Genomic DNA, 26,106 nt, shown 5'->3' with positions numbered 1-26,106 from the left:
CACTCTACTTACTAAACTCAATCCTTTCTACATACAACTTTGAGGGGGAGAGAAAACTGGGAGAAAGAGGGGAGGGGAGAAGAATGGGTCTGAATGTGGAAGGTAACATTTGGATAAACTGAGGCAGTCATAAAGGCCCCGAGGAGCTGGCTGGTGCCCGGGGAAGAGAGCGGGCTCCTACTCACATCCACTGGACGTTGTTCTTGGACTTCTTCTTAATGAGGTGGATGCCTTCCAGCACGTTGGTGATGTCGTAAATCCTCCTCTTCTGCACCTTGAGCACCTCTGCTGCCTTGTTCAGATCCAGGACCCCATCAGGAGACTGGCTCAGGAGCTGAATGAACTTCTTGGTGAGCAGACCGAGGGACGTATCATACCGCGTTTTTTCTGAGGGAGATTTTGGAGCTTAAAGAAAAACAAAAAACCGAACGGGTGGGGGATAGGGGGAAAGGTAAAGAAATGAAGGGTTTCTTCGCAGCTAAGCAAGCCCTCTTTCCCACGGCAGCCAGATTAGTATCTAAAGCAAAGCTGGTTGTTGTTTGGGGGTAAGTTACCGAGAGCTATGAGGTGGTTTTTATCAGAAAAGGAAGAGATGATAAAGATTTCCTATGTTGGCAATAGCATTTTCTTGGACTCGTTGTCAGTAGTTTCTCTGTCGTCTTAGCCTATTCTCTGGGTCTAGGTGTTCAAAAGTATCTGTTGAATGGATGAAAAAGTGCTGAGGCCTCTGGGAATCTCACTTAAGCATAAACTCACAGAGCCAGGTCATCTTTGTTCAAAACAGGGTCTCAAACAGACTCAACCTCACCAGCCCTTCGGGGGGCTGCAGAGTTATCCCTTGTCAATCCATCTTTCAGAAAAAGTCTTATTCTGATGAAGAATAGCCCCGAAAGTTCAAGTCCCCCACCTCCTTTAAAGGCAATGTCAGTATTTAGTATTGTGCGATTCTTCTGCGGGAGCTCACGCTGAGCCTCTGATTTAGCCCTTACACAGAGACTACAGATGCAAGGAATTAGCTGGGACTTAGCACAACTACTTTCTCTTTTGGTTCCTTCCTGAGATAATGTTATCATGTATCCCAGGCTGGCCTTGAGCTCACCACCTAGCTGAGGCTGACCTTTCCCCATCCAATGTGATGCTGGGGACTGAGCCCAGGCCTCCTCATGCTAGGCAAGCTCTGCCCAGATTCTAGGCTACAGTGTGATGAGCTGGAGAGTGAGGTAGACAGAGGCATCACGCTGCCACACATGCCTCCACCCTTGCACTCAAGTGACGTCCACTAAGGGAAGGGAGAATTAAATTTGACTAGTTCAAAATGTAAACGCATGCAGGTACTGGAGCGACTATTGCCTTTTGCTAGGCGCCAGAAGAAACTGCATTTTTTTTTTTTTAATTTTTGGATAGGCACAGAAAGAAGTAAAGAAGAAAACATGCCAAAAATTATTCACACCTTGGCACCCTTCCAGCCACAAGCTTTGCGAGTTGGGAGTCCCACACCAAGGAGAACAGGGAAACAGATGAAAGCATCCTTACTTTTTGGACTATCGGGACTCCGTAGTGCAGCTCTTCCTTTGCCCTTGGGGGTCTTTAGACCATCTGAGAGGTACTGATGGCCACTCTCGCCCAGTTCCAGCCTTCGCTTTGCCTGTAGTCAGAAAGAGAGACAGCTGTCAGTAGTTCTGTCTGTGCTTCCCTTCTCCTGCTCTATCCCACTCCATGGCTTGTCATGTCCCACAGTAGGGGTCTTACTCAGAAGGCCAACCCATCGCACTAACTCCCCGACCCTGCAGCAATTCTGTCCCTACAATTGGATGGTTGAACAAAGTGACTCTTCGGCTCTGGCTTCATCATTTATCCACTGTTTCAATGTATGTGCTAGGCACAGGGCTGGTTGCTAAGAACATCTCATGCACTATGGAACGTAAGTTCACGTTCGTGGGGACTCCCCTATCTGACCTGGTTGGATACTTACTCCTCCTTGTGTTCCCTAGATACTGTATTTGCTTATATCCTAACACTTAATGGTTACTTCTCTGCCTCTCATTTCCTTTAAGACAGACAGTTCCCATTTATCTTTGCATCCTGGAGCTTGGCAGAGAGCCGGGATCTGTAGGTATTCCATCACTCTTTCTATATACATTCATCAGATGAGTGATTCAGAGGAACACAACGAGTGACAGGCTACCCACGGCACTTCATCAGAAAAAATAAACATTGCAAATACACCATCACGAGCTACAACCAACAGCACTAATATTTGGAAAGTGAGAAACCTTCATGTAAGTTTTAAACTTATTTTTACACTCCACTGAAAACCCCTTTAACAGATTCTACATACTGGGAACTGCAGTTAGGAACCAAGGTAAGCAGAAAGGATTGGAGCCTCTTCCTTCCCCGATGTATCCAAGCCAGAAGACTAAGTGCTTGGCAAGTATTTAACGTCTGAGCATTATGGGTGTTTAGTGCAAGGTGTCGCCACAACTAGACACCTAGCAGGACAATGGGTACCAAACTCCCTTTAGGAAGCTTCTTCTAGTGAGATTTGCAACTTCAGATTAACCGCCTATGAAATGGGATACAGGTAACTTACCAGAAGATGGTGGCTATCTGGCTTGCTAATGAAAAGGTTTTGGCTAACCCAGTTCATAGCAGTAGCCGTTGGCCATCAGTTTTCCCCAACCTACACATTATACTCTACAAGTCTCAAATAAACATTGGGCTTAAAACAAAACAAAACAAACAAAACAACAGCCTATGAATTTTGTGTGTGCAGAAGCCACATGGTAATTTCAGGTGTTGCTCCTTGGGTACCATCTATCTTGATTTTTAAGATAAAGACTCTTATTGGTCCCAAATTTGTACAGTAGGCTAGTCTAGCTGGGCCAGTGAGTTGAGTTCCATGAATCCATTCGTCTCCAGCTCCTGAGTGTTGAGATTCTACTACACTCAGGATATCGTAGATAACGACAAGCTTTTTACCAACCAACCCATCTCCACCGGACCAACAGCTCATTAAATTTTGGTATTATGTTAAAATGATACTTTGGCTTTATAAAAGATTGAGTATTACATGCAGTGTGCATGTGTTTTAAACATTAGTTTTCTATTCGACCGGGTTAAGCAAAGGGTTCATCAAATGGCCCAGGAAAGACAATTCAGCAATTTGCATTCTCCAAGTCATTTCCTGCTCCCTGCTCTCTTGCCCAATCCAAGTATGTTGTGTAGTTTTGAGATATCTGGGCACTGTTCCCTCTCTCTGGAGAACTAGCCTTTTCCCGTGAGAGCTTGAGTGTATGTGAACACACCTAGGTATAGCTTAATGGCTGTGCTGTCTCCCGGCCCACTCCCACAGTGACCAGGTTGCACGGTATAAGGCCAAAGCTGGGGAAGAAAGGGGTGACTCAACTCTAAGGATTTCCCTGGGACTACAGGCAAAAGTTATAGGCTTGAAAACAGGACTGGAGAGAAAAGAGTCTGACTTGGTTCAGGCATCAGGAACATTGGTCTCTCCACACCTTTTTGTTGCTTTAGCCAATACAAATATCTTTAGGAAAAAGGTTTGGGGTTGAAACACTGGAAGTCTGCTGCAAGCAGGAGTAAAGTCAAGATAGGCCAGGGTCCAACCGGGAGCTGTCAGGTCCTGGTAGAAACTAGAATGGTAAGGTTTGTGTGTGACTTTTTGTGGCAATTGGAAAGCTGTTACAGATGGAAAACCTTACTTTGAGGCTAGACCACTTGATAATAAGTCATCATGTTTTGGCCCCATTATGTCCGTGAAGTGCAACCCAAAGAGTTCAGGCAACTGTCTCCTCTACCCAAGGCAAAACAGTCCAGGATCCAGGAAGAGCTCGGAGGCCTCAAATCTTTGCTCTCCTTAAGGTCTATCCTCTGGCCAGCAGCTGTGGTCCATGTGACTTTACCTTATCACCCTAGGCCATTTTAATCTGTGTTGCAGGGAAGGCCTAAGGAAGGACAAAGTCCCCAGAGGTCTATTGCTAAGAGACTGAGCTCAGACTTCAAGGACCAGAGCTAGTCTCCATGTGTGACTCTGGTTACTAAGCATCAATTCTAAATACCAGACAGTACAACAAATGCTAGATGAGAGAGCACAGGCCTGCGAGGTCTCACTCTCTTAAGGGTATTAAACATGAGGCTTAGAGGCTCTCATCACAAACAAACAAGCTCTGGAAGAAAGGCAGCCCAAGATGTCCTTTCTAGAGTTTCCAACTGGGGAGGCCATTAGCAGCTCCATCAATCATCCCATCCCTAGCAAGTCAGTCCACATCTGTCATGCCTGGGGAAGACACAAGGGGCTATGGAAAGTGATCACTATATGGCATCGCACTTTCTTAAGTCAGTATTTCTGCTGGTTTATTGTATCCCCTTTCTTCCATTTCATGAATGGGAGGGCTGACTGGACTTGAATGAACGCCATGCTTCCTCTTAAGTCCCTGATATGAACATGCGTATAGTATCTGGACTCTGTGGGCAAAGCATAAATTTTGATCTGTGATAGGGCATTGTTGTGTCAATGCTGAACATGGCAAATTGAATCCTATATACTTAGTAGGACCAAAAGCTAGATTAAATAGTGTAGGTGATCCCCGCCTCCAAGAAACGCTGATGGGTCTCCTCCCTCTGCCATCGTTTTGCTCAGTGTGAGCATCTTGGTTGAAATTGTTATATGAAACATGTTTTGCATCTTCATTCGGTGTCCTTACACACAACTCCCCAACCGTAAGAATTTTCTAGTGACGAGTTTGGTATGTTGAGGTCTGGTATGTTGGCAGTTACTAGAGGGTTGAGGCTTATTACTTTTGGGCTACTGTGACAGAATACTGACAGAAATATCGAGGGAGGAAAGGTTTATTTGAGCTCAAGGTTTTAGGAATTTCAGCCCATCACAGAGGAAAAGGCACAGTGGAGTGTAAGCCATTGGACATATGAGGATGCCAGCATCATAGCACAGTAGCCAGGACTAGGGATGGCTGTCCCCTTCAGAAGCCTGCCCTTAGTGACCTAGGTCCCACCTCCTAAAGGTTCTGTAGCCCTACAACAAATAACCCCACCAGCTGGGCTACAGCATTCAAGGCATGAACCCCATGATAAGGATTTTAGCCCCAACTCCAATCTTCAGACAGGGAAAGAGGGATAATGGTTGAGTAGGTTGGTTGTCAATGGCCAATAATTAAAATCAATCATGCCTATATAATGAAGCTTCCGTTAAAAACTCAAAACCCTGGGTTCATAAGGTTCTGCGTAAGTAATCCTGGAGACTGGTAATCAAGAGAGGTGCATTAAGGTCCACACCCTTTTCTGTACCTCACTAACCCCCCCTTCTTCTGGAGTGGCCTTCATATTCAGCCAGTAAGGTAAGTAAAGTGCCCACGGCCGCTGATTCACAGTAGGTCAGTCGGAAGCACAGGTGAGAGACCTGGGGCTTGGGACTGTCATGGGAAGCAGCAGGCTTGGGGACCGGGCCCTGTAACTTTAGGCAAATGGAAAGACTGAAAGGCCAAGCAAAGGTCCCGACACAGCCTTATGATACACCAGCGTTACTACTTTGCATTTCATTATACTATGGCGTCTAATGACCTCTCCACGTGGCAGCTGCTATCACCTCTTATTCAACGTGAGAGGACTGAAGTTTACAACATTCTCCAGAGCCCAGAACTCCTACGCTTTGTCAGGGCTTAGCTCCCCTTCATGAGGAGCTTGGGGGATATTGCCATATAAAAACATTTGAAGAATTATGTGTGTAGGTGCCCACAGAGGCCAGAAAGATACGAATCTCCTGGAGCTGGAGTCACAGGCAGTTTTGAGCCACCTGATCTGGGTGCTGGAAACTGAACTCCAGTCCTCTGCTGGGGGAAGAAGCACTCGGCCGCGGAGCCACTTCTCCGGTGCCTTCTTTAGTTGCTCATCTATTTGCATGCACACAAATGTGTGTAGCTGCCCTTGGATGCTTGAAGAGCGGAGTGAAGCCCCTGGACCTGGAGTGACAGGCGACTGTAAGCCACATGATGTGGGTGCTAGGAACCCGCACTCCTTTGCAAGAATACTAAGAGTTCTTACCCACTGGGTTACCCCTCTAGGCCCTTGACATTGCCTTCATAATAAACTTGAATACTATCTTATCCAAAGCCGAACCTCTTCTTGCCATAATAAATGCAAACCACACTTTACTCCCCACGAACAGATAAATGGGAAAAGCAGGAGTTTCTCCTGCTCCCAGGCCCCAGGCCCCTTTCTCAAACATAAGCACTGGGAAGTTACTTGGACAACAACTCTTCAGATGTTCTACCTAAGTAAAACTAAGCATATATAATATACAGAGATACACCACCATAATGCAATACTTCTAACACCAGCACTCTTTATCAACACGTCCTGGAGTGTGATACCTGGTACTGCATGTAGTGACTTTGCTTCCTCATAACTGTGTAATATAGTAACTAACAAACTACATTTTACTTAAGCATGCAACACTATTACAGAACGATCTCTCCATGAATGTTAATGGTGACTCTGTGGAATAGGTATTAACACGCTCTTTCTGTACTGAGCAAATTAGCGAATGTGCTCTGTACAGATTCTAAGCAACCTTGACTTTTTTTGTTTGGTTGTTTTTTTTTTTTTTCCAAGACAGGGTTTCTCTGTGTAGCCCTGGCTGTCCTGGAACTCACTTTGTAGACCAGGCTGGCCTCAAATTTAGAAATCTGTCTGCCTCTGCCTCCCGAGTGCTGGGATTAAAGGCGCGCGCCACCAGCCCGGCTAACCTTGACTTTTCTGATGCTTCAGACAAGCGTCCTGCTTCCATAGCGACGTGTGGGCTGCCACAGCACGATTTTACATGGCAATCACGGCCCAGAAGTTTTATTTTTTTTTTTTAAGATAGGATCTCACTATACAGCCTGGACCTCACTAAGTAGTCTGTAAATTCAGGGCTGGCCTTGAATTTATAGAGATCTTCATGCCTCTGCCTCTGAGTGCTGGGATTAAAGGTCTAGTCTTTGGTTTAGGATCCCCAGAGCAAGGTGAAAGACACCTTACATTGATTTGTTTATTTATACCAAATAAGACAAGGGATCAATTCTCCAATTCCTTACCACAAAGCTTTAGTGTTGTCAACCTCTAAGAGATAATGTGTGTGCGTGCATAACTGTGTCTGTCTGTGCACTGGCTGGAGTTTAAGCACCACATCCTACATAGAAACAGTACTGTGGACATGAGTTATAGAGAGAGTTATAAGGTTCCCCGGGGCAGAGAGGAGCACACAACCACGTATTTGAACAAAAGTTCCTCACAGGGCAGAGAGGCATGGAAAGACCATGGCAAGCTAAGTCAGCTAGCGGAAGCTGGAAGACAGTGCGTATGAAGTTAGCCTGGACCACACACAAAGAACCTATAATTAGAGGAAAGACCCATTTATCAAATGTTCATGGTGGCTATTTCTGTGAAGTACAATGAAAGGAAATGAGGCAATGACGTCATGCTTATTTTTGTAACATTTTATTGTATTTTTAAAATGGCCACATCCACATATTAAACTTAATGACATTCAAACTAGCAATTCCACAGTATGACCCCAACAGGTATTTCTTTGGCATCTGTGTATCAGAAAGAACAGTTGAAGCATGGTGACGAACATCTTTTAATCCTAGCACTCAGGCAGGGGCAGGAGAGCTCTGTGAGCCGGGGATTAGCCTGATCTACGGAGTGAGTTGTGGGGCCACCAGGGCTGCTTAAAGAGACACTGTGTCAAATCAAACAGCATGTTTCTCAAATACTTGTCTCTTCTCAGACGTGTCCAGCATAAATGGCCAAATCTTGGAGGGAGCACAATGGTCCCTGCTACTGAACAGGATGCACACAAACCAAAAGGAATGTACCAGAAATCCTACAGTGAGAGCTGAGAGCTCAGCTCAGAGCAGCATCCTGTGTGAGCCTGTGAGTGAGGAACCGAGAGAAACCAAAGCCCTCCAGACATGGGTAAGAGGCACCCTGAACAGTGACCCGAGAGCCCCAGGTCAACCATTTTCACCATTATTTCCTGAATTACAATTACTACTCAAGCTCAGCCATTTTTCTTTTTTTTGACTCTGAAACTTCACTTTCACTTTTATGTATGGACTCACCTGGGGATCCAGTTCTCCACTTAGGAGAGTTCCTAAAGGAAAAGTGGCTGCCAAGCTGACACACAGTGTTCAGAAGTCACTTAGTCAGGAACTAACATCTGCCTTCCTTCTTGTGCATTTTTCTTTTCAAAACAACATTTGAAAAATGATGGTGTTGCGTATGTGTTTGTTTCTGTGGGAATATATACATCTGAGTGCAGGTGTCCTCACAGGCCAGGTGTCACATGGCCCTGAAGCTGGAGTTATAGGTGGTTGTAAACCACCTAACATGGGTGCTAAGGAACAAACTCAGATCCTCCTTAAGAGCATTATGCATTCGTACCCATTGGGCATCTCATTACCTGCCCTGCCTGTGCATTTTTTTTTATTTTAACCATGTTATGGGTGTTTTGCTTGCATGTATGTCTGAGCACTGTGTGTATGCAGTGTGCCCACACAAGTCAGAAGAGATCCCCTGAAACTAGAAGTTACAGAAAGCTGTGAGCCTCCACGTGGGTGCTAGACCCAGGTCTCCCCTGCAAGAGTAACAAATTTGCTCAACTCTTTCTCCAGCCCTGCTCCGTTGTTGTTTAGACATAAATAGAAGCCCCAAGGTCTACCGTTTCAGAGTAATTACAGTGGCTGCCTTCCCAGGAGAACCAATGTCACCATTGCTGCTGGTGTCCCTATGTAACATGCTTATGCAGCCAATTCTTGATTTAGCCCGTTTTGTTATTCTGTGCTGTCTTCCAGTGGTGCAATACTCACCTCTCCTCCCTTTCCCCCTACAAATACACTATATGCTCCTGGATAAATACGCCATTCATGCACACCACGGTTCTTGAAATTTTGTTCATGTTGAAGTCAAGTACAGTAGAGTTGGGATTTCCTTTCACATAACTATTGCTGGTGTAGACCTTCTGGTGCTTTAGCCTCTACCTGATAAATTGCCCATGCTCTTGAAGTTAAAAGTTAACTCAGTGGCTCACAGGTTGGACATGGGTGGAACCATTTCTTTGACCCGTTGTTGCCTTATCTGAGGCGAATGGATGTTTCCAACTTGCCAGGAAAAGCTCCCGTAACGTCTGTACGTTCTCGCTGTGTGTCCATTCCCTTCTTGCCTTTACTATACCCTCCACTTCCCTCTCTCCATCTTAGATATTCTACTGAATCCCCACTCTTCGTTCTGTCTACATCTCCCAATCTGCTGCCTAGCCCTTGGGCTGCTTCCCAGTCCCCAACATGGCTATTGTTCTGCCATCTTCCTTCACTGTCACAGTGATGAAGCCTTTGGAAGAATTATGTATCTGCTTGGTATTGGAACCTGGGCCCCTATGTTAACGGATCCACTTCTCCATTCTAGTTTCTTTAGAACCTAGATTGTACTTAACTTCTCGCTTCTTCAGATGAGGGTCTTGACCCCACATGGAAGTTTGCATAATCACATTTAGGACACCACACACACACACACACACACACACACACACACACACACATTGGTAGTAGTCAAAGGTTTTTGAATGTGCAACCATCAAAAGTTAGCCCAAAATTAAACACTGAAATGATGAATTTCATGGAATCTGCCAGTACTCACCCATATTGTATCAGACACCTTCCCCACAGCCTTGGTTCTGAACATAGAAGACACTGCTTGCATTTCCCATGCTGTCGCTCCAGAAAAACACCAATGAACACACCCCGGGAAACAGCACAGATCTGAGATTATGTAGGTCACAAACTACTGTGTTTCCACCATACACACAAAGCTTTCTGCTGACAGAAACACCGTGGCTTAATTATGGAAAACAAAGACTTTTTAGTATTTTCCTACCATTGTTCCTCAGCATAGGAAAAATCACATTAGTGTATTGCTGGAGTGCAGACTTAGAATTCACACAAAAAACCCCCCAAAACAAAAAAACTATGGCTTCAGTTGACTTCAATTTCATTAAAAACTTGAGAACAAGACAGAATTTCCAACCATTTCTGAAATAGCCCCATTCACATTTCTGCCGGTTACTCATACATTCATGTGACTGGTGTGCTCAGTATTCAAGATCATAAAGTAAAAATATCAGTTTGCTGTGAAAAAGGTTGAATATGCTTTAGTGTCTGCGGTGCAGTGCCAGGATTTAACTCCTTAAGCTTCTTAGCCCCTAAATCTGAATATCAGGGGACTGAACCCAGAACCTGAGCAGGCCAGGCCTGTGCTCTAGCGCTGAGGTGGAATTTTGTTCATTTTTAAATAAGCAGCACATCTGTTTTATTAGTATGCACATCTGCCTTTGTCCTTAATAAGTGGTAAAATTGCAGGTTACACAAAATTGGCTTGAAATATAATTCTTAAATAATTTATTATCAGTAAGTGGTTAGTTTGTCTACCTATTATATATACTCACCCGGGGTCATCTAAACATTTCTTGGTCAAAAAAATGCTACAAGTTGGCAAGCTTTAAGTCCTTGATCTAGGTGGTGGTAAGGCACAGACCCAGCCTGGACTTGAACCCTAGGAAATAGCAGATGCTGGTCATAATCCTGGTGGTGCCACCACCCACAGGAGCCTGAGCACAGCACCATGACGATCGATCGTTATATCCTTATAGAGACCCAGGAGGCAGCCTCAGAGGGACTCAAACTGCTGAGCCCCTTATGGGGTTTCTCGACTTTATTAGCTAGGGTTGTAGTTGTTCAGGTTTGCTGGCCCCCACTTCTTCCCTAAGACTGGTTTTTATCTTCCCCAATCACCCTGTGAGTTATCCAATATCCTTTCAATAAGTTCCTCTTCAGGTTCAATAAACCAGAACTAGCTCTGCTTACAACCGAGTCAGCGCCCTTGTGATTATTAATCTACTGTTTTCCTGGAACACATCCGAACAGTGTATGGAATATTAAACTGTGTTTCTTATAGGGATAAAACCATGTATTTTACCCTGGTACTTGATAGTCTAAGGAAAGAATTCAAGGCTGAACATCACTGGTTCTCAAAACGCCAACGACTTGTTTCCACATCCACTATCAGTGTTAAGAAACCGACAGCTAATCTGAGTCTCATTCTTTTGGGTTTTGCTATTATTTAATGATTCTAAACCTTAAAGACAAAAAAGGCTTATTTTTAGGTATACGGGTGTTTTGTCTGCATGTGTATGCACCACATACTGGTCCTTGGAGGAGAGAAGAGGAACTGAATCCTCTAGAACTGTAGTTACAAATGGCTATGAGCTGTTACGTTGGTTCTGGGAACCCAGGTCCTCTGCAAGAGCAACAAATGCCTTTGACTGCTGACCCATCTTTTCTAGCTCTACACTTTTGATTTTTATTTTTGCTTTTTTAAAATGTGTGCTTAGGATATGCATAGGCGCACATGTGGCATCAGAAGAAAACTTGCTGGAGTCAGTTTTCTCCTTTCACCATGTGGGAGTCCTGGCATCAAATTCCGCTCATCAGGGTCAGTGGCATGTGTCCTTAAACACTGAGCCATCTCCCCGGCTCCATTTATGATACTTCTGTGTGTGTGCACTGTCTACAAACCTGAGACAAGGTGAGATCCCCCAAATGTGCAGTGGCTTCAAGGAATTGTGAGCTACCCTATATGGGTGCTGGGAACCAAACTCAGTTCTCTACAAGATCAGCAAGCATGCTTAACCATTAAACCATTTTCCCAGCCCCACTATTAGATTTCATGAACTTATTTCTATCTTGCTTTTATTCTGTGAATAAATTATCTGCTCTAGGAACACTAAAACCTAAAATAAAATAAAATAAATTGAAGTGTTATGAGCCTGTCTTCCCTGGAGCCCCACTGACTCTTGGTGTTATTACTGATACTTGTGAGCCTTTCCAGGACTCTGTATTCAGTCCCTTCCCTCTGTTCTACTTGGTTGTCAATGGTATCCACTCCTGGCATTGCAGAAATCTGTTGAATTGTCTTTCCCATCAAAGCTGTCTCTTATTACTTACATATTTGGGGAGTCAGACCCATATATAGCCCAGACTGTATGAAGGTCAGTCTTCCCAAAGCAGCAGTGATCCTCTGTAGTTAAGTCTCATTGGGCATGGTGGCACAAGCCTATAACCCCAACACAGGGGAAGAGGAGGCAGAGGCAGGGGACTGGCTCCAAGTTCAAGGCAAGCCCTGTGCCCAGGGAGAGTCCATGGTCAGCTGGGGCCTCAGAAAGGCACAGGCTCAAAGTTACCTCAATACAAACAATTCACAGTCATCAGTAAGTATTCCAAGCAGGCTTGTTAGAAGATGAGCTCACACAATTCCTCTTGCAAGCTCAGAATCTTCTTCAAGTCTTTTCCCCAGTCCAGGATTTTGGTCTTTAAAGTAAAGTCCTGGCTAGTTTTATGTTAACTCAACACAAGCTAAAGTAATCAGAGAAAAACCTTAATTGGGAAAATATCTCTATAAGATCTGCTGGTAGGCAAGCCTGTAGGGCATTCTCCTAATTACTGATTTAGGTGGGTGCGTGGGAGGGGAGAGGACTGTGCTGGTCCATGGTGGGTGTGGTCATTCCTAGGCTGGTGGTCCTGGGTTCTATAAGAAGGATGAGCAAGCCAAGAGATGCAATCCAATGAGCAGCCTCCTTCCATGGCCTCTGCATAAGTTCCTGCCTCCATATTCCTGCCCTCACTTCCTTTGATGAACAGAGACTTGGACACTTCATAAACAAAATAAACTCTTTTCTGTCCAACTTGTTTTTGGTCATGAGGTTTCACCACAACAATAGTAACCCTAAGAAAGGGGTCATAATCCCAGCCCTGAGACAGGAGGATCTTGAGTTCAAGGCCAGCCTGCGCTACGAAAGAATTTGTCTTTAAAAAAAAAAACACAAAAGACAAAAAACAGGGTCTGGAGCAATGTCCCTGTAGTTAAGAGTCCTTACAAAGAGAAGCAGGGTTCAGTTCCCAGCACCAACATGGCAGGTCTCAACTGCCTATGACTCCAGTTCCAGGGGACCTAACACCATCTTCTGACCTCTCACATATGCTAATAAATAAGTAAACACTAAAGACAACAAAACCAAGGCAAAAACGGACTAATCCTGTATCTATACCAACTGGAGTAGAAGGTACAGAGAAAGACCCAATGAATAAACCAACTAAGTCTAATGTGACTTACATAAAACAAGGGCAGATGGGCAATATTTATAACAAGTTGTAAATACTTTGCTGCTATCAGTACCCCGTGTCTGTGAGTCCAGCAGTCCACCCGGCAGAGTGGTCAGGATGGGAATGCTGGACACTAACTAACACTGAAGCGTCGGTGTCGGTATTCTGCTCCAAATCCAAATATGATAAGCTCTTTCTGAACACAGGGGAGAACCCACAAAGTAACTTGAGAGGGTTTTAAATGCACGCCTTTGATTTGCGATGTGTTGTTTCCTTAAAACAACTGCTAACCTTGACTGTATAAATACTGTCCGTACAAGGGAACAACATTCTCTTCCGACACCCAAATTTCTATTTTTAAGTTTGGCGGAAAAATATGTAAAATCTATCTGGTGGCGAGTGGTGATGGTTTAGGCGAATCCTGCTGTGCAGATTTCTCACGGCAAGTGTTCTGGAATCTTCTACTCCAGTACAGTTTAGTTTATTCTTCTTTTTCTTTTGAGTCTTAGCTTTTGGCCTTGTGGTTTTTATTTCTTGCTTCAAGAACAGTGAAATAAAACAGGAGTTCAAAAGCATGCTCTGCAAAGGGCAGAGGGAGGAGTGCGTTCATTAGGCTCTGGCCTAGCCAGAGAGGATATCAAAGAATGGACTGGGCTGCATTCTCATAAAACTTTATTTATAAAAGAAGCAAGAGGCCATATTTTGGACCACACCCAGTTCTAGGACTACAGGGATAAATTCCTTTTGTAACTTAATATATTCTTTTAAAATCTTTCGGTGTGTGTACAATGTATGTGTTCATTTAGGACGAATACTACCATGAATATCATGTATGAAGGTCATGGGACAACCCTGGGTATTAGTCCTTACCCTTCACTTTGAATAGGTCTCTTATTTCCTACTGCATACACCAGGCTAGCTGGCTGGTGAGCCCCTGGAGAGTCTGTCTCTTTCTCCCATCTTGCTTTATAAATACCGGGATTACAGAGTGGATGACCATGTCTGACTGACATTACAAGGGTTCTGGCAATTTGAACTCAGGTTCCCACACCAGTAGGACAAGTGCTTTGCCCACTGGGCCACTTCCCTGTGTGCAGCTTTTATTGTTTTGTTTTTTACATTGGGCCTTACTATGTAGCCCTGGCTTGCTACTCATTATGCAGACCAGGCTGGTTTCAAACCCACAGAGATCTGCCTGCCTTTGCCTCTTGAGTGCTGAATTTAAGGGTGTGTACCACCCCACCCAGCAGTCATTTGTGTTTTTATTAATGGACTCTGTATTGCTCATCCAATCATCTTTTTGGGTAATGGGGAGATCTCAGCCATGCTTATTTAGTCTTTTAGCTGAGGACTAAAAAGTGATGCTAAGCTATCTAGTCTGAATTGCAGGACATAATGCCACAGGTAGGAAACAGTGAAAGAATGCCTTTTTTTTTTATGTCTTCAGCCATTCATAGATAAGGACACAGTTTATATAGGCAGATGAAAAACCCATAAACCCATTTTCCTTGGGGGCTGGGGATACGGCTTAGTGTAGAGTTTGAGCAAGCGCCTGGTTGATCCTCTGCAGAAAGGATTCTTCAGCAGTGGACCCAGAGCAGAAATATTAAAGCCCTCCGAGGAGGAGAGGATGTCAAATGGAAACCTGCCTAGACAGGAAGAACATCAGCAGTGTGGCCAGATGGGTACACACATGACTTCTCCCCCTTGATTCTAAATCTCCTTGAAAGACAATCATCAGGAAGAGAGAGATGGCTGAGGGGTTAAGCGCATTTGTTGTTCTTCCAGGAGACCAAGTTTGATTTCCAGCATGCACACCAAGCAGCTCACAACAGTTTCTTGCTTCTGGTGGTCTGACACCTCTGGCTTTCTCTGGCAAATGCACTTATGTGTACGTATTTACATAGAAGCATACACGCTTACATATAATTAAAAATAAATACATTTAAAAAAGAACTATTTACAATATAGCAAATATGTATTATAGGTGAAAAAATAGATAACATACAGAAAATTCTAACATGATAGCCAGATGTGTGTGTATGCGTGCAGATGTAAGCCAGAGGTCAACACTGAGTGTCAGTCCACAGGAGCCATCTACCTTGTCTACAAGGCAGAGCCACGTAGTATGTTGGTAACAACAAATTCAGAGCAGTCTTTTCACCCAGTGACAGGAAAACATTTCCATGCTGTGTTTCTTCACCAATTAATCTCTTGAGATACATCCTGCGGGCGGAAGAAACGGCTCCTCAGGAAGGTTTATTGTACTTGTTGCTCTTTTAGAGGACCCAGGTTCAATTTTACCAGCAGCCTTATGGTAATTCGCAACCATCTCTAGCTCCAGTTCCAGGGGATCCAATACCCTCTTCTGACATCCTCAGGCACCAGGAACAGGTGCGCACATCCACCCACCATTCATAGACATAGAACAAAAATTTTAAAATAATAATAATAAAAAAACCCAGGTAAAGCCAGTGATTACCTTCCGCTTGAGTTCATTTCTCTGAAGTGCCCTCTAACTGTATTACTAAAGAACAAGTAACTGGAAAATCTTGCAGAGACCCAGCTTCATATGCGCCCTCCCCAACCCTGCCCAACACACTCAATAAGGCAAACACAGGATCAGGCCACTTTTAATTTAATTTTATTTCTTTTTTTTTTTGAGACAAGGTCTTTCTTATATACCCTATATGGCCTGCACCTTGCTATACAAACCAGGCTGGCCTGAAACTCACAGAGATCCACCTGACTCAGTATCCAAAGTGCTGGGATTAAAGGCATGTACCACCCCAGGCTGAATGGCTTTTGAAGTCATTTTCAAAGCCTCAGAAGAGGGGCTTATGATGAAAGGTCCTTCAGAATAGTAGACTCAGGTTTCCCAGTTATCGCCAGGGAAGCACCAGGGTTACAGAAAATCATCATATCCACATACAACCCACTTCTGAGCCATCTCGGTGTGTAAAGAATGGAACAGAACCTGTGGGAAACAAGTTAACCGCATTTCGACACCCATCCATCGCCTATCTCTTAAGATCTGTAAACAACATCAAAGACAAGGGATCCAGGCGCTTCAAGAGAGCCCCACCAGAAGATTCTCCACACTGAGGGAAGTACAGTAGCCTGCAGAGGAGCCTAGCTGGAGAGTATCAGTGTCACCCATATGGCACCTCGGTTGGGGGGAGCATGGATGGATCCCCCTAGCATAACACAGCTCCAGCCACTCTCACTCGGCAGTTGACTCCGCCCGCCCGAGCAAGGCTTTAACTCCCCATTACAACTAATGTGGGCAAATGTTTTGAGAGGCTGTGGCTGGAAATTCTCTCACTTACCCATAGAAGTGCAGAACAAGGCCCGGGTTAGCTTTTTTTCTACTCTATAAGGAGTCATTACCTTTGAGGTTCAGAGAGGAAAAAAAAAATCAAACAGAAAGGCCTCTGGCAGGGATTCCTAATGAATACATATGAAATCATGTTCATTTTTCAGATGCACATAAAAGGATCGGGAAAACACTAGGAAGAAAGGTGGTAAGAAATGTGGGCTGGAAAAGAGGAGAGCGGCAGCTCTGGAAATACACAAGTGATTCTGAAGTCACTAAACACCGAGAAATAAACGTGTTCTTCATTAAAACGAGCTCGGAACAAATGTTAGTGCATTGTACAAGAAAAGGGCAACACGGATAACTTTTACTAAGATAAAATCAACAGCAGACCACCGTTATCAAGAGTCCTCTCGCCTTACTCTCTAGCTCCATCATCACAGGGAAACCAGCTATTTACGTGAACACGGAGTTAGCGCACGCTGAGCATAAAGTGAGTCATCTAGGAGCCACAGTGGCAAGTACAGCTAAGTGACCAATCTGAGAGTCTGTCTCTTGAAAATTCTATTTTCCAAACCATTTACCTTCTAACTACTTCTAGCTTATGTACCTTATAATTCTAAGCATTAGAAGCCATTTCATAGGTATTTACGGGAAAGGAGACCAAGCAGAGAGCTAAGAAAACAGTTCAAAGCTTCTATTTTTACACTTATATATTTATTAAATTTGCATGTTGTGTATATGTATACACACGCACACACACACACACCACTTTGCAGCAGTCAGTTCTCTCCTTCTAGCTTGTGTGTCCTAGGGGATCAAGCCAAGTGTCAGCCTGGGAGCAGGTGCCTTTGGCTACCGACCCATCTTAGTAGCTCCTTCATGACCCTCTATGGGGTCACGTAACTAATGAGGGGATGATGAAAATCTGGCATTATCATCAAGGGACTCTTGAGCAAAACAAAATTAAAATTCAAAGATGAAGTGAACTGAGGCATTTTTGACAGTTCTCAAAAGCCTTGGTGGTTTTTTTTTTAAACATTTATTGTGTGTGTGTGTGTGTGTGTGTGTGTGTATTTGTGAACGTCAGAGGTTTGAGTCCATTTTCTTCCCACCACGTGAATTCTGGAGAATGAAATCAGGCCGTTGGGCATAAGGTCAGGCACCTTTACCAGCTAAGCCATCTTCCTGGCCCCCAGCCTTGAACATACAGCACACACTCTGTACTGTGCATGTCGTCACATCATGGAACACAAGTGCACCTTGCCTGCAACACGTTGGCTCAGATTTAAGATTATCTGTGTCATAGAAATGTAACATATTTTACTGTCTGCACAAAGCTGTGTGCCTACAGAAACATGGTAGTTTAATTATGGAAAACAAATACTTTTATTCTTTCCCTGCTATCATCCCTAGGTATTATGAGAGCATCCACGTAAATACCAAATTAGTGTATCTTTGAATTGTACAGTATCAGACAGACATATCCATCTCATTAGTGTGCAAGTTTGCTTTCATCTTTACTACCTGAAAAATTACATGTATACCAGGGAACTGCTTAAAACACATTCTTTATAATCAGTGTGGAAAAGGTTTAGGGAGTTCCACGCTGTGTGAACATGACAAGTCTGGGGACAGAGTCTCTCCAGACTACATTATTTCTAGATTAACTCAAGAGGACAGGGAGAAACTACTCACCTTGGGAGGCTATGTGCGTCAGTCACAGCCTCCCACCACTTCCCCTCCCCCGCTGCAGAGCTGGGAACGCTCACCTGTGACCAACTTAATTCACAGGTCTCAGAAGCATGCTTTCCTTGATGACTGACCCCAAGTGAACTCCCCAGAACCCCAGGAACACACGTGGAGCTTCCTGTCAGCAGTGTTGGCTTTTTTTTCAACATTATCATTATTAATGCAAAGTAACCACCTAATTAAAAAGCAACACACATAGGGTAGACAAAAATCTCAGGATTTCTATAAAGTAGTCAAAGCTTATAGGTCTGGTCATATTATTCATCCATCCAAAGCACACAATTCCCCAAAGCCCAATAGTTTTAGACACATGGCTTGGCCCTGTAGTGCCTGTGGTCTGTTTTTCCTATTAGTGGACTAACACTAACCTCCCACTTCCAAAGTGCTTCTATTCACACCTTTCATTGTTTACTCTTGTGCACGGAGGCTGACATTCCATACACAACAAGGAGTCAAAGCAAGGATTACTTGACTCACACCACAATTTAGGAGCATGTTCTTTATACCACTATTCTCAGCCGTTCACAGAGGCAAAAAAACAAAACAAAACAAAACACACACACACACACACGAATATCTGTGTTAAAAAAGACATGACTTCTGCAGCACCAGCAGACAGCTGATTTTGCGAGTCAGCAAAATAGAACTTATTATTTAACCCAGGAGCCTGGGAAGCAGGCAAGAGACCTTAGCCGAGCTGTGGATCCAGTGGGTCTGAGTTGTAGAAAGTGAAGAGGAGATGTCCTAGGAATGCCTTCAGTGTCTGAAGCCTCACACTAGTGAGGTTCACAAGCTTGGCGTCTTTTGTAAGTACATTGTGTGTGTGTGTGTGTGTGTGTGCACGGAGTGGGAGCCAGAGGTGGACATCAGTTTTCTTGTCAGCTGCTTTTCCATCTCACTGTTTGATAAAGGGTTCTGCCTCACTGTACCTGGTGGCTGCACATTCCTTAGACTGGCTTGGCTGTGTAGGGAGTTGGTAGGCTCCCCTGCTCCATCTCAACAGTGCTGGGATTACATTCTTTGTATGACCACACAGCCTTCCCATTAATGCCACCGGAGCACCGGAGCCCAGGGCCACCTGCAGAACTACAATGAGTAGTTGTGTTTTTAATCTGCCACCTCCCCTCCTTGTGGAAGACTTTGGAAGACTGTACCGGGAAATTTTCGCAGGAGAGCCACGGATTTCCTAAGAGGGATTCTCAACTGTTGCTATGATCTAGAAAGGACTGTTGCTCTCAAAGACAGCACAATCCTGCAAGAGGTCAAAGGCTCCAGAAGGGGTTTGAATTAATCTGCTAATGCCATCAAAACGGAGCCAAATAGGAAAGTCCAGCCCTGACCTCCCTGGCACGGGTGGCCACTGGCATTTTATTACCTGTGCTTGTAGCCAGCAAAATCAACAAGTAAGACCATTATGGAGAAATCCAGAAAGAAACAGACACACTGCAGCCCAAGTTCTTCTCAGATGGGAAAGCCATCCACGGGAGTTGCTACGTAAATGACCCATTTCTTGTTCTAACTATACTCACCCTAAGGAGCCCTTCCTTTGTACTACATTTCTGTATTTGTTTGTCTATTGTGTGTGTGCGCACACTTGCATGCATACGCTATGGTGTCCACATGGAGGCTAGAGGACAACCTAGGAGTCAATTCCCTCCTTCTGCCATGTTGGTCCTGAGGGTCAAACTCAGTTCTTCAACCTTGGTAGCAAGGGCCTTTCCCACTGGCTCACACTTCTTTCTCCTGTGTGGTCCCTGTCATAAGGAACTCCATGTCTGTAAAGGCTCAGTTCTCAGACTTGCGTACATGATGGAAATGTCTGGGGGAACTTTAGGAAAACCCACTCCCAGGTCTCACTCTTGAAGCATGGACTTGTTTACACAGATGTGGGTGGGTAATGCTAGATTTCGAAGAGGGATCTAGGGGATTCTGTCCTGCAAAGCTGCCCTGAGTTTCAGAGTGGGCACAGTGAGGTTCGGAAATTACTGCTGTGTGGGCGAGCCCTGCTTTCTCTGGCCCATGGCCATCGCAGGTAAATAAATATGTATTCCATCCTGGTGTCAGATTATCTTTGAAGGCAGAGGGGAGAGGGAGAGGAAGAACAATGCTGCTTTTGTTGGGGGTAAACAAGTTTCCAGGGCCACAAACCTTCCTAGCATATTCTGGAAACCCGTTCTTCTGGTTTTTAATTATGTGACATTGGGAAGCACTGGTCCAGGCACTGGCGGGATTTTGGATGCAACGGAGTCCAAAGCAGCCATGACTCTGTGAGCTCCGGAAAATTCCTTAAGAAATTTCCTACTCCTAAGCACACCAGGGTCAAATAACAGATATCACCATGTCCTAAGTCCTTACACTGCTACATGCCAAGAAGGGCCAATCTCACCCACTCAGATGGCAGCACCGCCAAGACCGTGATCTGCTATTACAAAATTAAATACGACTTCTAAGCACGTCACAGGACTCACACTGGAGCATGCTCAGATTCCCCGGGAAGGCTCACTAAGAGTCAGGCTCTTGGGGCCCTGCATGCAGGATCATGGGTGGCTGACTCCACACTTGGGTCTACACAGTAACGTAACAACATGTCCAATCTCTAGACGGCAGGAAAGCCTGGCTTCTCTGCTTCCATTCTGCCCCTGTCTTTACGTTTGCTGAGAGCACAGAGATTTGTCACAGGTCTTAACCTTTTCTCTTCAGTCACCTTCAATTCCAGAAGAGCTCATCCCCAGAAGAAGACAGTGCTGCACCCGAATCAGTTGGTATGAATCCACCACAGGAATGACAGTAAGGAACAGACCAACAATCAAGTATCAGACCATCCATCCGCAAGAGTGAAGCTGAGCTGGTGGGCAGGGACCACTCTGACCAAGGCTGGATGGCCCAGGACATCTTTTGCCCCCTGATAAGCCAAGTCCTAAAGTCAGGATCTCAAGGACGGACTCCAAGGGGTCTGACTCCAAGGGGTCTGGGGAGGGGAGCAATACGTGGATGTAACCCTTATCTGTTCCCCTTTCCAGTGCAGCCACCCCGAATAATCTCCATTCTCCGCTTTTCACATCACCCATCTCTGACTGACTGAGCCTCGCTGGGAGCAGGGCTTTTTGTTGTTGGTGGTGGCGGTTTTGTTTTTTTGAGACAGTAGCCCAAGCTGACCCTGAACCTGCTATGTAGCGAGGATGACTGGGAACTCCTTAGGCTCCTCCCTCAAGGACTGAGATTACCAGTGTTCACTACCTCACCTGATGTACGCAGTACAGGGAGTGCCAGAGCTTCACACATGATAGGCAAGCGCTCTACCAACTGAGCTAGTACTATCCCTGGACCTTGGCATTTGCCACAAAAACTTTGATCATTGGTCAAAGATAGGAGCAGCCATTCCTGGCAACTTCCAAATAATGCAGATATGACTTTGAGCATCCTCACATTAACAAAAGAAGTTTCTATTCAGCCCCAGGCCTGGGAATAAAGAATGAAACTGAAACACTTCAAGGAAAATGAGTCTTTGGGTATATCTTGGGACTTGTTCCAAAAGGCAAAATTTCATCCTCCCCTTAGGTCTGAGCACACAGGCGGACTCTGGGTTTACTCATTCATGTTCAAGACTTAACATTGTTACTCTTGAAGGAGAGAGCATGGCACCGCCTTAAGCTACAAAAGGACCCAAACCCACCCCCAGCACCCCAACCCATAGTTTATGGTTTCACATGGGCACAGTGTATACTTTCCATTTTAAACATTTTTATAATGGAGGCATAGGCCATGGGCTGGGGCATCTTCTTCAGAGTACTGGGACACACATCAAATGGATCATATATTTAAACATAGAAAGGGTGATACCACAGAGATCATGCATGAAACGAGAGTCAACTCTTTTATGTGTAAGGGGACAGTGAAAGAGGCTCTCCGTGATCCATAATTCAGGAGCTGTAAAGTTAAGGAGAAATGTGTTCTATAAAAAGTCACCTCTGGCCAGGCCGTGGTAGCGCACATCTGTAATCCTAGCACTGGGCAGAGGCGGGTGGGTCTCCAGGAAGGCCCGGGCTACTGAGAAATGCTGTCTTGAAAGCAAAACAAAAACAAAAACAAAAACACAAAACAAAACAAAAAAGTAACTTCTAGGGTCCAGGCTGGCCAAGCACTTGCTGTTCAGGCATGGAGCTCTGAGGTCCGATACCCAAGGTAAACGCTCCTCAGGGCAGTGAACATCTGTAAGCCAGCATGGGGAGGCAGACAGGTGGATCCCAGGTCTCAGAGGGCATGTGGACGCGTGGACGTAGGTATCACACAAACACACTCAACATCTGTTAGCAGGCATATAGGAAATGATCAAGTGGGGAGAAATTCTGGAGGACATATCAGAATTAAAGGCAAGCTCCCTCTTCTTTATAAAGACCTCACAGATCAAAGAGACAAAAAACAAATCGGAAGAAAAAGCAAATCACATGCAGGGCATGCAATATATGAGAGAGAGAGGGGGGGGAGAAAGGGAGAGAGAGAGAGAGAGAGAGAGACAGAGACAGAGAGGGAGAGAGAGATGGAGAGGGAGAGGGAGAAGAGAGACACAAATGACGGGGTGCTCAACCTCTTTCAATTTTTAGCTATACAAACTCAAACCATATGGATATTGTACATTTTTCTGCATGAGAATGGCAGGCATCCAGGATGTACAATAACCTACTCTGCTGGTGAAGCTCCCCTAAGCTACCATTAGTGCAAAATAAATCAGTTCTTGGAAAGGAAATCAAGCTGGGCCCACAGTGCAAGTCTGTAATCCCAGCTACCAGAGAGAGTGAGGCCAGAGGAATGCAAATCCAAGGACCCCTTGGGCTAGAGAGTGGGTCCAATGCCAGCACTGGCAACTTAGTCTCAAAAGTACAAAGTCACGGGCATGTAGTTTGAGTGGTAGAGTACTTGGCTGGTCTGGGCAAGGATGCAGACTGACGATTTATTTGGTAGACTCATTATTTATGGGCCTGGAAAACTCAGTGTTGTTCAATGCTCAAGCAACTGCTACCTTGCCATCTGTTCTAAGACGACAGGGTAACAAGCAAATCAGAGGGCTGCTGAGGCAGTAGATGGTTCAGTGGGTAAAGACATCTGAGGTAAATCCTCTGTGGCACAGGGAGCTGACTTCTCCAAGTTCTGCTTTGATTTCCATAATATACAGTGCCCTTGCATTCTCTCTCTCTCTCTCTCTCTCTCTCTCTCTCTCTCTCTCTCTCTCACACACACACACATTGTACAATATGGATATTGTATACAAAGTAAAATTAAAAAACAGATTAAAAAATCTCTGAACTGGGCATGATGGCCCACATCTTTATACCCAGCAGTCCAGAGACAGAAGCAGACAGATCCAAGTACGAAGCCAGCCTGATCTGCAAATGGAGTTCTTGATCAGCCAGTGATACACGGCAAAACCCTGTCAAAAAAAAAATCCAAAAATCCTTGAGTCTCCTAAACCGTGGAAGAACCTATGACCACGTAGCAGCATTGCCATCCTGTAAAAGCCATTAGGACAGCTGCAACCGGAACAGACTGGCCAGCAAGAGTCCAAGTGTAGCTTCCCACGGAGGCTTCCTTCTAACAATTACTGCAAGAGCATCCGACTATGTCAAAATGACAACAGCTGGGGATTCTGCTCAGTTGATAAAATGCTTACTGTGCAAGTATTAGGTGCAGAGTCTGATTCCAGGACCCACACTGAATATGCCAGAAGTGCAGGATGTTTACCTCGGGGGGGCAGAGGAAGACGGTTTTCTGTGACTTCCAGAAGAGCCAGAGCCACACGTTGAGAGACTGCATCTCAAAACTAAACAAATCCGAAAATCAAGTCATCATCATCAACAACAACAACACACACAACAACAACACACACACACACACACACACACACACACACACACACACAGAGAGAGAGAGAGAGAGAGGGAGAGAGAGAGAGAGAGAGAGAAGAGAGAGAGAGAGAGAGAGAGAGAAGAGAGAGAGAGAGAGAGCTCACACATCAGAGCATGCTGAAATTCCCTTGCAATCCAGGCCCGAGGAGGTGGACACATGAATCTCTGGGGCTCAATAGCCACCCAACCTAGTGACCTCCAGGTCACTACAACGGGTGACCTCCAGGGCAATGCAGAAACCCTGTCTAAAAATCACTGGGTGGAAGTCTCCCAAGGAAGGACGCCAGAGGCTGACTTCCAGCCTACATACACACGTGCACATATTCACAGGTACACAGAGAAAATTTCAGTACACACAGGAACATCTTATCTTACAGGTATATTTTCAGCACAGCCCAAAGTTAAACGGAAAAACTTGGTAAATGGGAATGAAGTCACCAACTGAACCAAAGGTACTGCTGACCTCAGAGATGGCAGGACTCCCGTGGCAAAGTCCACCTTGCAGACATGGACTTTCCAGAGACACAGCACTAAAGCAGATCTCTGAGATGAAAGCAGCCAGGTTTTTAGCTTTAAGGAATCATTCACTTTCTATAAATTCTCCCTTCCAATTAACACAATGAACTTCCATCTCTTCCCAGCTGATGCTGTTAAGTGAGTTTTGATGTCTGCACAGGAGGTTTCTTACGTCCAGACACCTCCGCTTTGTTTTAAAGTACAATCAACAAGAACCCCTACTTAAAGACTTCAAACTCAAAATTCCCTGGACCAGGCGGGAAAATCTGACCCGGTCCTTCCCACCCTCTCAAATTTGCCATTTAGCTAATTCACAGTGAAGGTGATAACTTTCGGATACAGTATAAGTCACAGCACCGAAAGTTCCTCCATGTTTGTCTGGAGAGAGGCTGGGGCTATCTCTAGTTTCTACATTCCTGCTGTTGCCATGCTGGGAATCAAACCCAGGGCCCTGTGCTTGTGAAACCAAGCCCTCCACCAAGAGCTACATACCTAACCCTATACATAAATGGATTCCTTTCTTCTTTGTAACCTTTTTTTTTTTTTGTTTAGTTTCCCATTTACTGAAATTTCAGGTTTGGACCATTATGCCCTGCTTCATACCCTTTAAAAAGCTCCCCTATAAAATATAAAATAAAAAGCATCTCTGGTCGGCCTGCTGCTGCACGGGTGTATAAAATAAAGACAGGCATTTAACTTTGCTGGAGATATGGCAAAGCACCAGGAGAGCATCTCCCAAGCTGTCAGCCCTGCAACAGAGGGAAGTCTGCAAGCCTCCACTGATGCTCGGCCCTGAGAAACCAGCAGGAGGTGTACATCAGCACCCAAGGCAGCATGGCTGCTCGCACAAGCTCCCACGCCTCCAAGAGCGGATGGATCTGTGCTTGTCAGGAGTGGCTTCTAGGCTGTGTGCTGGGAGCACTCAAGATACTCAAAGCCACAAGGAGCCCATTATGTACTAGCTTCCACTATCCACTGCTCAGCTTTGCACATCATCATCTGTAATCCACCTGCAGAAAGAATGAGGCCGCGCGGAACCAGGAATGCCCAAAGGATGGAGCGAGACTGGTCCTCCCTGTGGCTCTAGCTCACTCTGGTCCACGCTGGCTCAGCAGCAAAGGCAGCTGTGATAACTAAAATTTAGATCCCAGGCCACTGAATTTTTACAGCTTACTCTGGTCACCTAAAAACCCCCATCTACTATCAAGAATAAAATACAGGAATACAGAGATGGCTCGCTCAAGTTGTTAAGTGCGCCGGTTGCTCTTCCAAAGGCCCAGGTTCGATTTCAGGCACCCACATGGTTGCCCATGACTGCCTGTAACTCCAGTTCCAGGGCAGTTGATGCTCTCTTTTTGCCTCTATGGGTACGGTGCATACATACAGCTGTAAC

At 45.1% G+C, this 26,106-nt stretch overlaps 1 protein-coding gene across 2 annotated transcripts in view; it reads right to left on the bottom strand.

The window, feature by feature from the left end:
• Window positions 1-26,106, bottom strand: part of E2f3 (E2F transcription factor 3) — a 75,707-nt gene that overhangs the window by 11,652 nt on the left and 37,949 nt on the right. Inside the window, exons 2-3 of one of the 2 annotated variants that reach the window (XM_029468431.2) lie at window positions 1,534-1,645; window positions 186-405 (exon numbers count right to left, since the gene is read on the bottom strand). In XM_029468431.2, coding sequence (XP_029324291.1) covers window positions 186-405; window positions 1,534-1,645 — 332 coding nt within the window. The remainder of the gene's footprint in view (window positions 1-185; window positions 406-1,533; window positions 1,646-26,106) is intronic. The other variant, XM_021180368.3, reaches the window with a different exon arrangement.

Source organism: Mus caroli, unplaced genomic scaffold (genome assembly GCF_978045245.1).
Source record: "Mus caroli unplaced genomic scaffold, Mus_caroli_1 scaffold_15, whole genome shotgun sequence".
In the NCBI taxonomy this organism is placed as follows: Eukaryota; Metazoa; Chordata; class Mammalia; order Rodentia; family Muridae; genus Mus; species Mus caroli.
This window is presented reverse-complemented; position numbering and strand designations above follow the sequence as displayed.